Genomic DNA, 17,521 nt, shown 5'->3' with positions numbered 1-17,521 from the left:
AAGAGATATTTCATTTAATTATAGCTTTCACTTTGCTGTTTGACATTTCAAATGTAACAGAAGACAAATACTGAGAAAATACACAGTCTCCCATCCAAAAGTTACGTATGTTTACTGACCCTTCCTTAAGGTAATTGTAAAGTATCTGCTTGGCAGTCTCTTCATTTGTTTGCTGTGCAAGATCTTGCTGGCCTTTTAAGAGATCAGGAGTTGCCTACAAGATAAATATAAAATGTCAAAAGACAACAATCCTGTAAGAGTTGTAAACACAAACAGTACATTTGGACTTCTCCATTCTACCCTATTAATGAAAAATTTCACGTACTAAGGATCTGAAGCTCTGAAAGATCCACTGGAGTTCTGGTTTACTGGAGTAAGAAACCATACTCCACACCAAAAGAAAAAAGAAAACAACTTGATTTTACATACATATATTTTCATATTCTACTTTAGTGCATCTATGCTTAACAATCATTAACATCAATTACAAGAATCTATTTGGCCTCACCATCTTCCTTTACCCATGCAAAAATCAGTTGTTTTACAAATCAGGTTTTCTACACTTTCAACAATGAAAAGAAATTATATTTACATTTCTCCAGAACAATCCCACTTGGAAGTATTGTATGATGGGAGTTTGTTCTAATGAAAACCAGAAAAATACAACAATTAACAATATGGCAGCTTTCAGAAGCTAGAGTGCAAAGGACAGCTTAAATTCAAAATTACCTGTATACTAGGGACGGATGAACATGTTTTTACAGACATCTTCTTGGCTCCTGATTCAGGTGTAATTGTAATTCGGTTTGGCAACAACAAAGTAGAAGTTACTGTTTTAACTTCCTCTCTCTTACTCTGCCCTGGGAGTGTAGCTGACCTACCCATCAAACTCTCTGTATCTGTTCCGTTCTGTTTATGGTGTTGCAAAGAGCTGAAACTGCTGCTCTGGGGGTCTTTATTGGGCATTTGCAGTTTTCCAATACTTCGAGCAGAAATCTTCCTCTCTTTGGAAGGTGAATTTTGATCTCTGGAAATCTGCTTGTGAAGGCAAACTTTAGATGGTCTCAGCAAGTGCTCCGTCGACTTACCCAAGCTTTTATTAAATTCATCTAAATAAACTGAATTTACATCAAGTCCTAACGACAAGGCACTATCAACACTTCTTGATCTTTTACGATCATCTGGATGAATTCTGTTCCTTTTTCCTGACCTGCCTCTTCTGTGAGCATCAATTTTCTTATCAAACTTTTCAATTAGCTGATCTACTCCTGGAAGTGAACCAGTGTCAATATCACGACCAGTTCCTGGCAAGAATGGAATGTATCTCCTGTTCTCATGGCGGTTAACATTGTCTGCATAGATGGCAAACTCTTGGTCATCCAGTAAAAACCTGTACAGGGAATTTGCAGAAGTGGGAGTAGCTGATGAGGACGAGGATCTCCTGGAGTCATTCAATACTGGCCCCATTGAATCTTGCCTGCGGAAGGGAAGAACATCTGGTCTAGGTTTCTTTGTCTCAGGATAAGCAGTGGGACTGACACAGGGGGATCCTCCTGCAGGTGAAAACGACTCTGAAACACACACATCACTGGGGCTGATGGTGCTACTGGGACAATCCTGCAACTGCCTGTTTGAATCTTCTACTGACCTGTTGGGATGCATTTTTTTTGAGTTTGCTTTGGTTGGCTCTGCAAGGTACATATTTGTTTTCTGCAGGGACACTATTTTAGATGAGGAAATCCAAGGCTTTGCTTCCGGTTTTTCATCTGCAGAAGACTTAGATTTACTGCACACAGAAGACTGATAATTATTCAAGTTCAAGTTATTTTTTTCAGGATCATAAGGCTGCAAAAGTTCAGGATGTCTTTGAAAATTCAACAAATTTGAAGATCTCATAGTTTCATCTTTAAAATCTGGCATTCCACTTTCCTTTTCATGCACATTGGTTATCTTCAGTTTTTTAGGCATAGAGGGTTGCATGTGCTGTGCTCCAGCAAATTTTGTATGTTCACTGATTTTGTCCTCCAACTCAAAAGCAGTATTGGAGTCTGTGGCTGGATTGTTTACAGTCTGAGGAATGCCCTGCTGTTCTTTTCCAGCAGGAGGAAGATTTTCTGACAAACATCCTTCCGTATTGTTCAGCACTATGTAAGGATGTCCATCAATTCCTTGGACTCTAATGCTGACACCATAAGACCCCGTCCTAGAATTCTGCTCATTTTTAGTTTTTTGAGTCTCTTCACTTGTGAGTTCAAGAGTGACTTCATAGTTCTGCTGCATGTGCTTAAAACCAGTAAAATATGGCTCCATGTCTATCAGAGGATTATATCTGAACAGGAGAAAAATTACAAAATTGTCATTGTTTTAAGTTAGATTATTTCATTAATTACTTTATTCTACCATTCAATGTGACTATGAAGACTAATGGCAATATGCAGGGAAATCAATATCCAAGCTCTATCAAGCCCAAAGCAAATACATTGGGATACAAAGACAAATGTCAGACTAACATATTCTGAATCAATGTAAAGTTATTTTATGAATGTTATCTTCATTATAGGTGTTCACTGCTTTAGAATCAAATCAAATATAAATAACTTTGGTATAATTTTTTTAATAAAAGCACGACTTTTGGATATTTCCACTATATATACTGAGGACTGTTACCCTTCACAAACCAATGATCATTTTAAAGTCAGCATTTAGTACCAGTCATATTAACATTTAAATATAAGCCCAGGAGAGCAAAACACAACCAGGCAGTTTCAGGCTTTATGAGTTTCACATAACTACAGCACTGCAAGGAAGGTCACTGTCCTCATTCCTCTGAGTTATGGTTTTTATGTACTTGGGTTACAACATTTGTTTCTAATGGCATCTGACAATAAACCTTTTTATTTATTATCTTCATTGTTACTCCTAAGAATAAACTTTCCTATAGATTAACAATCTCCCAAATGCAAGCTAGGGAGAAACAAAGCAAAAAAACCCTCCAGTTGCTACTTTAAAACAAGATACTTTGCTGAGCAACAAAAATGGAAAAACACTGCTAGAATTTCCAAGGCTGACAGTGCCTTTTTCAGATCCAATGGGAATGCCAACTCCAGTCTATATGTGCCAAAACTGTTTCGATCTAGAAAACCATAAATTCAACCCTACCTGTTTTTACTGTTAAATGCCATTCTTTCTTTCTCTAAGAGCTAACAGGGTTTGCAGGCAGATTTACTTTTCTGTCTGTTGCAGATTATGAGCCAACTGTCTAAAGGCAGAGGCAGTGCAGTGACAGTATCAGCTGTGTCTATGAAAGAATTGAACACAAGACTGTGAGACTGCTACAAAACCTGGAGGGAATAAACTTTTGAACTGACTAGGGAGTTGAGTCATCACTGAAGCCTGACAAACCCAAGATCACTAAGCGATGGTAATCAGCAAGAGGAAACCAAAACAACAGGATGTCTCATGGAAAAACAATCCTCTGCAGCCAGTTTCACTCTTTTGTCTGTCTCAGCATGAACCACCTCCCTCAGATTCCAGTCAAGAGCAGAGTTCTCATCTTTTCCTCACAGCAAATGAAAAAGCCTGGCTCAATATTCATGGTATACTAATGTTCATCCAATTCTTCCTCCTAGAAGGAAAGTTCCCCTCAAAAACCTCTTCCTCCCTAAAAACCAACTCCAGCTCCTCCTCAGCAGCAGGTTTATAAATTGAAGTCTCACATGGCACATTTGCATGTGAGTGTTTGAGAGAGACCCCTGATTTACAGCAGTTGGCAGCACTCATCTGCAGCGGGTGGGTATGTGAACACCTTTACAAAAAGCTCTCTACTCAGCAATCCCACCAGATTAGAAATGCCACTAAAATAAACTAAGGAGTATATGAAAAGTTACACTACACCTTCAAACTGTACTAGCAGACACATGAAAAGAGTAAAGCTTGTATGAATTTGTCAACAATGGTAACAACTAAAAAAGTATGAAAGGGAATCCATAAAAATGAATCTAAAAGCCAAAAAATAAAAAATATTTACATCAATCAGCACAAGGAATAGATATGCAATACATTACAATATGTCTGTTTGGGGGACAGTGCTTTTAAACTTGTTCAAAGTTGCTAAAAACATTAAATAACAAGAAAAAACCCCCAAACAACCCCCATCCCCTCAAAAATAACAGCAAAACACCAACTCCCTTACTATATAGGGGAAATAATATTTTGGTTAATAATCTACCTTAAATTCATATATTTAATTTGCCTCTAAAACCATAAAGAAACACGTGTTTTTGTCTTCTTCACATGCATTGTACTAATAAAACTCTTAATTTTACTGTACGAAAGGATAAAGCCTTGAAGAAATAAAAGAGCTAAACAAACAATTTTTAAAATAACACATTTTATCTTTCTGGAACTGTGAAAAAAAGATTACATTTATAAATTCCCATGACATCAACAAGAAAACACGACAGATGACCCTACTATTCAAACATTTGAAGGCTTTGCATGGAATTTCTATTTTATAGGATGCCGAATTGCATTGGGTAATATTCACATGAACTACATAATATCAAATAGTTGTTTTACAATACACAATAAAGTGGTTTGGCAATTTTGTAAGCATTTTTAAATTCAAAGAAAAAGCATTACTGGCTTTCGTCACACACAGCCTTTCTGAGGAAATCCTGAAACTATGTTAATTGATTAATTACAGTTACAGTCATTCTGCTGCACACACATTGTACAGTCACATCTCAGGCTCTGGCAGCCTTACAGCAACAGAGGAGGATAAGAGGACTGAAGCTGCTCCTCTCCCATCTGTCTGCCCCACTCTGACAGATGTCACCACGTCAAAAATGAGAACATCTGAAAACTCTGCTGGCTGACTACACACCTCAGCCATGAAAAACTGCAGATTGGCATGCTGGGGTAAATGAAATAACTGAAATCAGCCTTGTGCTCCATGCTGTGAGCAACTGAAATGCTGACATCTGATCCAGGGCAGGAGCTGACAGCTGGAGGCCCTGACAGCTACAACTGCCCGTTTTTAATCTTCTGTAAGACTGCTGAAGCCCTCAAATGTTATGACAAAACAGTCTGTTTGCCCTTCAGCTTATGAAAAGAGGTTAGATATTTAAATGGCAGCTGGGAAGGCTGTTTGTGCAGCTCCTTGTTGCATATTTCTAGTTACCTAAAAAAATAAAGAAGCCTTTTTTTTAAATAGAGAATTATAGAAATCCTAATTCCAGGTTTTCTACAAAAGTAACTCTTTAAATTTTAAGCAATGCAGTCTTGCTAATATTTTTTTTTTTTTTTTGCTATCTTGGGGTTCAAAACTACAATTTTCAGAAAGTAGAAGCAATTACTCTCTTAAAGTTTTAATTAGGTAAAAGACTACCATTCTATTATAAAACCAGTTCCTATCTCCTATCTTGAAGCAAGTGCTAATATAACATCACATACAAATCAATCAGGACATAAGAAAATCCTACTTCAATAAATTATTTTCTTTTGAAAATATTCTACTTGCTAAAAAAGATAATACAGTCAAGGACACACAGTCATCAGCATCTTGCTATCAGGTCAGCAAGTAAGGTACCACAGAATGATGGGGGTCACCACTACATGGCCTTGGACTGCTTGAGGTGAGCAGAAAATTTCACACTGAATTTGTGTTTTAACTTCATTGTCAGGGATAGCAACCTTTAAAAACTTCTGTGAACAAATAAACAAAACTGGCACTCAAAGCTGCTCCAGCCTTTCAGTTTTGAGATTTCTTCTTAAAATAAAAAGGGCTTCATAAAGGTATTTAAACACTCATTTTGAATATTGACTTCAGTGAGTATGGAAGTTCCACATTTTATCATTACTCAGAAATTATATCATTTTTCTGAACAACTTCGTTTTGCCAAAAATAGAAACTATGGCATTTTTGTTTATAAAAAGAACTTGTCAGCAGAGGTTTTCACATCTGAAAATCCAATACTCTGCGTGTTCTTCTGTGGCAGTTTGTTGTTCAATGGTGATATGATACTCTACAAAGAACCACAGGAGACAAACACAGAAGGTTTAACAGCTCAAAAACTTTTTTTTTAAATTCCTTAAAAACATTTCCTTTCACAGTTATTTTACAGCTAGCTAACAGGAGCTGTGTGAGACCTGCCTTACAAAAAAGAAAACCTCAGTCATGTGGAACCCTGGCTGCTCTCCCTGACAACATGAGCAGAAAAGAGTGCCTTTGAGAAACATATTCCTGTGCCAGACATGTCTCTTCCCTTCTTCACATTACAGCATTAAAAAGGCATGGAATTGTCTCCACCACCCATTTCAGTTCTTCTTTAGCCAAATCTACAAGGCAGATTTATTCAGAAAAACTGTTTTCCCAATCCTGTTAAATTCCAAACTCTGCATGAGAAGCTTGCTCTGCTGTTCCTGCCCACACCCCCTCATTTCAAAGCACATCCCACCTTGTGCTGCAGCCTGTGAGCCAAGCACCTGCTCTGGACAGACAGACAGACAGACAGAGCTGCCAGGATACACAGTCCAGCATGGGGGGACACTGTCCCACCAATGGACATGTTCCCTGGTCTCCTGAAGGAGCCACACATCCTTCAAAGGTATTGCCTCACATCATACATATGCTTCTTTTGCATACATCTAGTCAGGCACTATGGAGGAAAAAAGAGAGATCTGACTTTTCTTATGGCACTAGGATTCCTCCCTGGTTCCCTTAATGTCAAAAAACTAGGAATTGCCCCACATGCAACATCACAATGAGTCTCCTAAAACTGGATTACCTGAAGATTTTCATTAAAGGAAGATGAAGGCATACTCTCATCTCCTCTTTGGAGGAGAGAACTTAAAGAATTCTGAAAATTTTAAACTGTTTCGGGCTACATTACAAATGATATTTGGTTCTATGTAATTTATTTCCAAATTTTATTGCCATAAGAAAAAAAAAATCATCATGGTCCATATTATTTAATCAGTGTATTTTATGATTGATTACTTCAGATATTTCACATGCACAGCAAAATGCCAGGAAGGAACTATAAAATTTGTTCTCCAGCCTCACATAACACTGAGCTTGCTCTCCAAGCTAAATAATGGATTCTCTGTGCAGCTGACTATTCAGAATGTATCAGCAACATCACACAAAGTGGGTGTTAGGTCAATAATAAAGGACAGAGTTGTGGAAAAAGGGCAGGAAATAACTTTACAAGAGAAGAGGAAGGAAAACTTACATACTGTGTGAGGGTAAAGAAAAGGAAGCAGACAGGATAATTCATGGAAAGAATAAAACAGTAATGCTTTCACACTTGATGGAAAACAATCTCACTAACATGTCTTGCAAGTATGAGGGGAAACTTCATCATTGTCAATCCTACCTACAATTTGCTTCTGCCAAAGAAAAATGGGCTTGGGTTGTTGTCCCATTTGGTCCATGTGGAAGATAGCTCTGGAGAAGGATGTTTATTTGATCTACTGCTTACAGAGAGCAGAAGGGAGAAAAATACAATTTTTAAATTGCATATATCGGGCTGTAAAAAAAGACAGTAAAACTCATTTAAGAGCCAACTGACAATATCCAGCAACAGAAAGACATCTGAAACAAGTCTGCCATCTTTCCAACAGACTCCTTATTCCCATTTAAGATTTCTTTTTCCTACTTGAGGTTTTTTTTTTCTATATAAAATCATATTTATAGCACATGTGGCAGTTACTCCAATTATTAGAAAGAAAATTATGACAGCTGCAGTACACAATGAAACTGTCACCATTTGTTTTTCCCCAGCACTGTCTGTAAACTGTAAACTGCCACTCCCTGTCTAGTGGTCAAAATTCAAAACTTTCAGAAGGTCTATAACAAAGGATTTTCTACAACATATCATGTCATTCTATATCTGAGAAAAAAAACCAAACAACTACTCAGATTTATTTTATTATTGCTGTCGGCATTTCTGATGTTAGCAACAAAGACGTATCTAAAATTTCTATAAATGAAATAAAAACAAACCCACTGAGTTTTCAAATATTCATTCCTTTTTAAACCAGCCCAAAAGCTTCATATCCCATCTCTTCTTCCTACTTGCTGGAAAGAAAGATACTGTGACAAATTCTATACTTGGAAACAATCAGGAGCTCCTGTGAACCTAAGCCACACAGAATGTATTTTTCAAAACTCCATAAACCAGTGTTAGACCGCAAGGACTTATCACAGACACAACACCAAATCAAAGCATCTCTTCAACATCCAAGACAGGGCTAACCTATCACCATGGGTAGAATTAGCCTTACATATTTCATAAAAAGCTAGCAAATGACATTCTTCCAAAACCACTTCATCTAAAAGCACTCAGCACTAGATGCCATGCACCACCTCAGCTCCAGTTTCCCCGTGCACCTGCATTAGTAACTGCACAGAGGAAAGGAGCAGGTTGAGGCTGCTGCATCCCACGGAGGTTCCAGGGCTGTACATCCAGCCCTGCACTGCTCCTGCAGTGAGACTCACACCCAAGCTGTGCACAGTGCCCATGGAGAAGAGCCAGTGCTGGAGGACACAGCCAGGTAGGTCTGTGCTTTCCATAAACATAAGTTGGTTTTCTTCTCCTTTGACCAAGCTGTGATTAAATATGGGAGTCATACAGCTTTGGGTGTATAATGAAAAATGAAGTCCAGCCAGGAACACTGACCCAGAGAAATACGTTTTTATAGGAAGTATTTCAACATTTCTGAATTAATTGCTTTCATTTTTATTCTGTGAAAAATACCACTCTCTTTTCTGATTTCAGATGGCAGCCAATAGATAACAATTCAGAACTTCCTGCAGGATGAAAATTCCAAGTGATACCTTTCTTCCATGTTAGTGACAGCCAACAGCCATGCTTCAGTTAGTATTCTTTACAGATATTATTTTATCAATTTCTCCCAAAATGCAGCAGAGCAAAGCAGATGGTCTTTGGGTTTGCTGCCTTAGAAAGGAGATTTTCAATTTCAGTTCCACCCAAGTAAAAAACAACGTTATTCAGATAGTCAGCCAACAAAACAGAGCATTAGTAGTCACCTTTTCAAGGAGAGGAAGAGGCTGTATGTAATAAAGACTGACAGTAGAAGGAACAATTAAAAGAAGTTAGAGCAAAAGATACTGTTCACTTGCTTACAACTGGGTTCATACTCCCTCTGGCTGAATAACATTGTGTATGAGGAAGTCTCAAGTGTTTGAAATGTAAAACATCTTGTCAGTCCTATGAAAGTATGTGACAGATCAGCCAAATGCTTGAGCTGTGTGACAACTAGCAGGTTCTGTTTGCTTATTGGTTGGTTGGTTTTTTTTTTTCCAAATGAAAATCTGCTTCAATGGCTGAAAGTCAACAACAGCACATTTTGGCAGATAGTCAGGTCTCAAAAAATTTCAGAATTTTATTGAAAACAAGGACATAATACATATATCAAATTTTCTTTATCTGCTATGTATGAATACATAGTCATAATTTTACAGGATTCACCCCCAGAGGAAATAACACACGACCTGCTAACTTCACTTACTGAGTGAAAAGTAAAGTCTTAATTTTTTTAATAATTAAAATGCTAAGAAACCTCCACATTTCTCACGTAATATTCTAAACTATTTCCACTGCATTATCATTATGTACATTGTATCATTATTTAAGAAACCTCTTTTTCTTTACTGAAGTCGTATTTCCAGATTTTCCTAAATCATAAACAAAAGGAGTCAGAAACAGAATCAAACACATTAAAAGTACACTAAAACAGAAGTCAACTTGCATCTGAAACAGGTCCTGCAGACTGTGACAGTAGAGAAGTCACTGGAGGGAGATGGTAGCTTGTTTATTAATGGTTACTGTGGTACAGGCTCTGTGTGGACACAAACACCTACCTGAGTGTATTTGTGCCACGCTCCTCTTTCATCTCCCATACAGGCTCAGATAAAGCTCCTGAATGAGCTGGGTTTTGCCACTAACAGGATACAATTACTGGGGTTATCTTGTGAGTATCTGACACTGCTGCTCTACAATTAATATTTACAAACTTCAAATACAAAATAGCAAGTGAACAACAAAACCTTATAAATACTTATTTCAGAGCTTATTTCAGTATATAAACACAACACTCCATTTTTCCCTCTTTTTTCTTAAAAACTTGCAAAATAGGTTAAAAACAAAGAAAAAAGTAATAAAGTCACTAAGAGGGAAGTTATTATATTTACTCTCTTCTACTTTATCATATTCTTAATGCTCATATCTGCTATGTATTGACAGAACAGACAGCTGAGAGACACAAGGATTCTAAAAGAACTTTGTGATTTCAAATACAATAGCTGGTTTGCATCCAAACATCTGAAATGATTACATTTATTCCACAAGAGATTCTGTGTTGTTTCATTACATTTTCCTCCAATTGTCAGTGTTAGAAACTGTATTTTGTTCCAAAATAATCTTAGTACATCCCAATGACATCATTGTTGTTCAAATAGAAAAGAGTATCCTGTTCATATACTTAGAGGCTCGAGCAAAAAGTCTCAGGTTTGTTAAGTCTCTTAGAAATTAGTCTCAAAGAAATGGGCACAGCTAGGGCAAGCTTTGTTATGTTTTACAAGTGCTTCAGGAACATGTTTATTTATAAAGTTATCTAACATAACTACAAACTATTTTTTGTTCACTTTAAATGTGGCATTTAACTGGACCTTCTCATTATTCCCATGCAAAAACTATAATCTTGTCTAGAGGAACTATCTTTACAGCAACCCAAGAGATGCAACTTGCATGACCTTGATTATATATGCATAACTTATTCCTGAACAAAATTAATGATAAACTGTGAGTACAGCCACCCACAAAGACCAAGGTCTCACCTATATAAAGACACATCGGGTTCATCTCTATGAAGATTCAAGTATTTAAGTACAAAAACTACATGTAAACTAGGCTATAGGAGCCATATTTACACAGCCAACATAAGGTCAGAGCTTCACGTGTATTCAAGCTAGTTATGCCTCCCAGTTTTCTACTGTTAAACTTTGTCTTAATTACACTGTATTCTTTAAACACTTGGCTTCACACCCATTTAGTTTCTTTCAACTAACTCAGTCATGCGTTGTCAAATTTAAATATGCAGTAAGAACTGCAGGCCCTGAGCCCAGGCCCCACCAGACAACAAGATGATATCATCACACTGTCTGAGAGACAAGCTGAGCATAGAAGAGAGAGCTCAGAAAACTCCACAGAGGAAAGGAGCTTCATGGTGAGCTGGACTGAATCATTCAGATGGGCTTACAAAGCCTGTGCAGCCAAAGTAACCTGGTGTGGGCTCTGCAAGCACAGGTTTAACCAGCTCCCATAAGCTGCCACACTTCTCACCTTCACACTGAAATAGCATAATTACTGGGGAAATGAGAGAGGTAGGGCCGCTTCTTTATGAAGCTTGAAGTGTTTGTGGAATTACAATGTAACATTACACATACCAATTGTTCTTGCAAATAAAGGCTGCTGCTGCTGAACATTTGCTCCCTGCATATAACAGCTAATGGTGTGCAAATAAATGTAGGAAGGCATACCCCAACCAATTTCAACAAGGCCAACAAAACACACTAAATTTGATTTACTCATGTTGAAGTAGAATGCAAATAACTGTCCCCTTTTGCACATCTTTATGTACATGAATAAATCTCCCATTCTAATAAATTCCAACATTTCTTAGAGATATCTTTCAACAGAATTCAAAATTTGGTTAAAACATTCCTAAAGGCTGGCAACTACTCACTAGGCTTCTGCAAGTGTGTATGAGAGTTTACATACACACTCAGAGAAACACATAAACAAACACTTTGGTGTGACTATGTAAGCATGGGCAGCCTAGACAATGCCTCTCCTTCTCACTCTGTATTTAGTTTCCATGCCCACATTTTAGCTACTTTTAAACGGTGCATGCAATGCACATGCAATTAAAGTATTATAAACTGCTGAAAATGCCTAGAGTCAAAATTTGGTAATGCTCAGACTGCTGAGAGTCACATCTGAATGGTCATGACTCCTGGCATGCCTGGGGACCCTCACAGAAAGGAGCCACTGTGGTAATCACTGAAGCATCTTCCAGTCTTACCAATCTCCCTGCTAGTTTTTTGCAGTCAAGTGCTTTCTGAGACATTTCTCACATTTATTCCTCATTGCTCTCTGTTTTTACCGAAATCAAGAAGAATGTGAAAAGTTATTACAGAATATTAACTTTAAATCTCATACTGTCAGCCTGCTTAATGAAACTCAGAAATACAAAATATGGACCAATAGAAATTAAAATATTTCATTTGGCTGAAAATTTAGAGGTATTCTTGGAAAAATGAATCTATTTACCTATAATATCTGGTTATTAATTTTGTCACCCATTTTACTTCACGTAAAATGAAAGGTTCTAAGCCTACATTTGGATAAACTCCTCCAAGAAGGCTGCCAGCTCTGTTGGCAGAGATGGTACAAGATCAGAAAAAATAGAGAACTCTAATCCCAAACAGTGGCAACTCCATGACTACAATTCCACTAAATCTTTAGCTCACGCATTCTTAACGTGTTAATTTTTTTGGGCTTAAGATTAAATTTTCATACTTGGCTACACTGAAAAATATTACCATTTTGATTTAACACCATTCAGAGTCAAGGTCAAAGTAGTTTCTGAAGTGTTCATGTTTCCAGATAAACATGCCTGGAATAAACACTCCATGGACACGTGAAACACCTTTCCTCACACAATAACCTTAACACCTTAATCTCACCCTGAGCATTCAAATATATTTTTAATATTATATATTGGAAGGATGTAATTCTTAGCAAAGCCAGCCTCTGAAAGGTATCACAGAGCTGATCCTCTTAAAAAAAAAAAAAAAAAAAAAAAAAGTGGGACAGATAGAAGAAAATCAAATTTCTTATGCCTGTTTTATCTGAACACATGGGCAATAGGTAGCTGCAACATCTCTGATGCCATTCAGAGTTGCAGAGAGGGTGCAGAAGTGAAAAAATTGCCCCATTATTTTAGTGTTTATTGCCATTCCTCAGAAATCTACTAGTACCAGTGATCTTGACCAGATTCTTACCAGTTCCTTTCTATCAACAGAGGTAGATGTTGCCATAGGCTGAATGCTGTTTTGCATAATCAGGTTTGTGTGCTTGGTATTAATATACAGATTTCAGGTTACCTCCATAGTAAAAAGGTTCTAATAATAATGACATCATCATCACTATGACTTCAAAAAGCAGAAACTGCAAAACAGCAGACTATAGAATGAAACTGTGATGGTCTTCTTTTGTTTAAATTTTTACATCTGCAGAATTATTTGGCCTCAAAATACTTCAGTAGCTATTTTTAAATAACAACCAGCCCCCTATGATCCAGGCTGAATAAACTCATAGCACATATGTTCATCTTGCATTGCTCCATGATAAAAGATTTAAAAAGTCACATTTGAGGTCCTGTTGTTTCCCCCACACATTTCAGATGACACTGCAGAACCCAGACAAACCAGTTTCACCAATACTCCCAGAAAGATCAACTTCCTATTACACAACTACACCAAGAGAAGGAAATGTTACCAATTCTTTTCTGCAACTTTGTCATCCTTTTATTGAGGTACAATTCCTTATACAGGACACACTGTAGAGCATTTCAGCAGAAAATTAAACTGCACATCTCCCATAAAAACCCTGCCAGGGAAACCTAACTGCGTTCTCAGACATTTTAGTAATGACAGTGAGATCTAATAATGCAATTAACAGAAATTAAAATAAGCTGGTTGGCTTGGAGGCAATTCAGGCAGCCTAAGCAGTCTAGATTAATTAGATTTAAAGGCAAAATGTAACTAAGTCAGATAATGGCAATAAATCTTAAAAACCCAAGCAGTTGTGGGATACACTCATGGAGTAGACAGGCTCTTGGAAACATCACCAGCAATTCAGTAACCAAGGAGGTCAGCAATATAAGGCTTTTTAAGTACTGTCACAATATTCGTTAACTTTGTAACATGTATTTGCATTTAGGTGACATTTAGAAACAGTTAATGTCAGTAGCAATTCAAGGTGTATGTAAGCCAACCAGGAATACTTGTCCTATGATCAACATATTTCAGAAACACCTCTAAGTTGTAAACATAAGCATGTAAAAATATCAGTCCCTTTATAAGATACTTCATTTGAAGCACTGCATTTTTGTTTAAAAACAAACCATGAATATTAAACAACAGTCTGCTACAAAAAACCATCTTCTCTTATATGAAAGATTATCTTAATAGCCTAAGAGAATTTTAACAAAAACTAGAAGCATTGCTTTCTTATTTTACAGAGTTTTCTGTTTTAAAAGTGTAGCTGTATCTCAAAATTAAAAACATAAAATAAAAAACAGTTTAATTGCATTCCATAGAATGACAAACTCCTAAAACACCCCCCCCAAAAAAAAAAAATTAAAACCCCAAAAAACAAAAAAACTTATAGAAACTTTTACATTAATCATCAGTAACCACATCTGGCTTAGAACACAGAGTGAGCATAAGCAGATTTCTCCTGGATCTTACAGAAGAAAAAAAAGCTAAGACAATTCAACAACTATGACACTTCTAGAAAATATAATTGCTAGTCAAACAAGTTCTTACAAAGCACCTTTCAAAAGCAAACAGTAGCTTGGTTTTGCCATTTTAATTTTATTTTTTATAGAAGTTTTAAAGGTCTGTTAAAACAAGCTCTATAAAGAGATTCATAATTACCAGACATGTGACAGTTGTCAGCATAGGCGTCAGACACTGAATCTATCAAAGTTCCCATGGGAATACCAGAAGTCAGGATACACTAAGGGGATTTCTGACTCACCTACAGGATTCACTTCCAGGACTCCACACAAGATAAACACAGTGAAGACAAAAATAGAACAACTTTCAAAAAAAGGTTTTCACTATTTCTATTCTGATATCATTCAACTTGCACTGGAATAGTTTTAATAAAATTATCTGCATGCTAAAACGAGGGAAAGATAAAAGCTGCAGCAACTGTTCAAGTGCAAATCTAATGCAAACTCACCACAGAAGCTTTATCGCAGCACTGATCTCCCCATAAAGTTGTCATCAAATTGAAAGGATATATCAGATGCAAAGTTAATTGGAAGAAGAACAAATGGCAGAACTGCCGTTCTAAACTTTTCCCATGAAAAAGAACACACACAACGCGAACACACCCTTCCGCAAAAATTACGCTAATTCGCGGAATATAAGGGAGATGAAGAAGTCAAGAGTGCCCTCCGCCCAGGAATGCCAGGAATCCCCGGAGGAATGCGCGCGAGCAGGCGGTATCAGCGCCCCGCGGGGGCTCCGGGCGCCGCCCGCCCACCTGCAGCCCGCGGCCGGCGGCAGCACCCGCAGCTCCCGCCCCTCTCGGGGGAAGACCCCGCTCCTGACCGCCGCACAGAACGCGGAGAAGGACTCCAGTCTCATCGGAGTCTGCTCTCCCGGCAGCTCCCTCTCCGCTCGGCCCCGAGCTCGCCCGCGCTCCGCTCACCGCGCAGCCCCGGGGAGCGCCCGGGGGAAGGGACAGCAGCACGGCCGGCGCTCCGCCAGCTCCCCGCGCAGGGAGAGCCGCCGTGCTCCTGCCTCCCGCCCGGGAGGACTCGGCGCCCTCGGCCTTTGGAAAAGCGTGTGTTTAACGGAGCTGAGGAAAGCAGCGACCCAGGGCGCCTCGCCGCCGGGAGCCACCGCCACAGCCGCGGGCAGCAGCGCCTGCGGCACCGCACGGCGACGGCTCCGTGCCCGCCGCGCTCCGGGCCGGTCCCGCCACAGTCTTGTGACAACGCCCCCCTCAGCTCCCGCCGCCGTTCTCCTCACCCGTCCCGAGCCGCCTCTCTCTCGCAGGCGCCCCACCAACTCCGCGCCGCTCTCCCCGCCGGCCGCGCTCGCCGCCCGAGCCGAGCGCGCACTGCCCGCCCCCTGCAGCGGGGGAGGGGGCGCCGCGGCCGGGCCGGGCCGGGCCGGGCCGGGGAGGAGCCAGGCGAGGGGCGCTCCCGCAGGTGAGCACGGGCTTCCCGCCGCTTTCCCGCCCGCCCGCGGCCTTTGGTCTCCCTGAGGGAGCGCGCGGCGCCCCCGGCAGACACCTACAGCCGCAAACAGGGGGGAGAGCGCCCTGCTCCTCCTCGGCCAGGGCTGCTGCCAACGCGCCGCGACGGAACGGGGTGGCCCCAACAGCCCTCCGAAGAAGGAACCCAGCCCCGGGCCCGGGTACTGTCGGCTCGAGGCCGCCTGACAGTCGGGTTTGTTTTCCCTCCCCGTGTGGAGGCGGCTGGCGAGCCGCCCGCCCGGCGGGAAGGGCTGAGGCAGCACCGGGCCGGGCCGGGGCAGGGCGGGCGCCTCTGGCCGTGAGGGGGAGGCGAGGGAGGCGCGGAGAGCGGGGCCGCAGCCCGGGACGGGGCAGCGCGGCCCTGCTGCGCCCTCAGCGCCCTCACAAGCGCCCCTCGGTGCCTTGGGCACTTTGGGTCCTCTCCACACGCTTTTCAGCTACACTGGAAATATCACGAGGTGATTCCAGAATATTCTACACGCACAGTGCGAACCGAAGTGCTGCCATACTGCAGCATCTTTCCCTGATCCATCAGTGAAGGAAAGGTGGGTGGTACAGACTGGGGGTTCACAGGTGTTGTGCAAAAAACAGTGTCTGCAACCATTACGCAAGAAATGGGCCTTAAACAGTTCTTTCCTTGCTTATAATGTTGTTCTCAAGGTTTGAGCAACAGAAACCAAGGAACATTTTCAGAAGAAAGGTTATAGTGATTCTACCGAGAGGAAAAAATCACAACAGAATGTGATATATCCTGTCTACAACACAAGAATGCTGGGCAGTCAACATGAGGAGGAAAAATTTACTATATGAGTCATGAAAGCCATGTCCAAGTTATTCAACAGGAGGAGCATGGATAGGAGCACATCCTCTTTCCAAATCCAGCTGTGCTGGAGGTCACTGCTCAAATCTCTGTCAGAGCTGCTCTGATACCTGTTACATGTCTGTGGAAACAAGCCAAATTAGCAAAGACTACTGTGAATATATACATATATATGGAATTTTATATAATTTATGGATTTTCTGTAGAGGGTGGCCCTGTCTTAATTAGAATGTAAAAACAGAAGAGGTTCAACTGGAAAAGGCAGTGTTCCAAATACAGCATCAGTATTAACACTGCTGGAGCACTGTATCCAGCTTTGGGTTCTGTGTTGGGAAAAAAAAAAAAAGGCAAAATTCTCACAAATCTACACCAAAAAACAAAATGCTTTCTAAGAATCTTTTTAAAATATTATTTTCAGTAGTATTACAAGTCAGTATTCTATAAGGATCTATTGAGTCCTGTAAGAAATAGTCAAAAACAAAACAATGAGACAGTGGTGTCTGACAAAAACTGCTTGTGATAAAATACTATATGATGAATCAGTAGAAAGAGCTGTAAACTGTAGGAATTGCACAAATTACAAACAGTTCTAAGGAGGCAGCTAGTGAGGTGT

General features: G+C 39.9%; 1 protein-coding gene across 2 annotated transcripts in view; it reads right to left on the bottom strand.

The window, feature by feature from the left end:
- Window positions 1-16,025, bottom strand: part of CGNL1 (cingulin like 1) — a 52,347-nt gene extending 36,322 nt beyond the window's left edge. For both annotated transcript variants that reach the window (XM_079318083.1, XM_079318084.1), the window contains exons 1-3: window positions 15,860-16,025; window positions 730-2,329; window positions 120-214 (exon numbers count right to left, since the gene is read on the bottom strand). In XM_079318083.1, the coding sequence (XP_079174209.1) occupies window positions 120-214; window positions 730-2,310 (1,676 nt within the window). In that variant the 5' untranslated portion in view covers window positions 2,311-2,329; window positions 15,860-16,025. The remainder of the gene's footprint in view (window positions 1-119; window positions 215-729; window positions 2,330-15,859) is intronic.
- Window positions 16,026-17,521: the final 1,496 nt, after the last annotated feature.

The sequence above is a fragment of the Erithacus rubecula genome (assembly GCF_903797595.1).
Source record: "Erithacus rubecula genome assembly, chromosome: 14".
In the NCBI taxonomy this organism is placed as follows: Eukaryota; Metazoa; Chordata; class Aves; order Passeriformes; family Muscicapidae; genus Erithacus; species Erithacus rubecula.
Note: the sequence above shows the minus strand (reverse complement) of the source record. Positions and strands in the feature narration are given on the sequence as shown.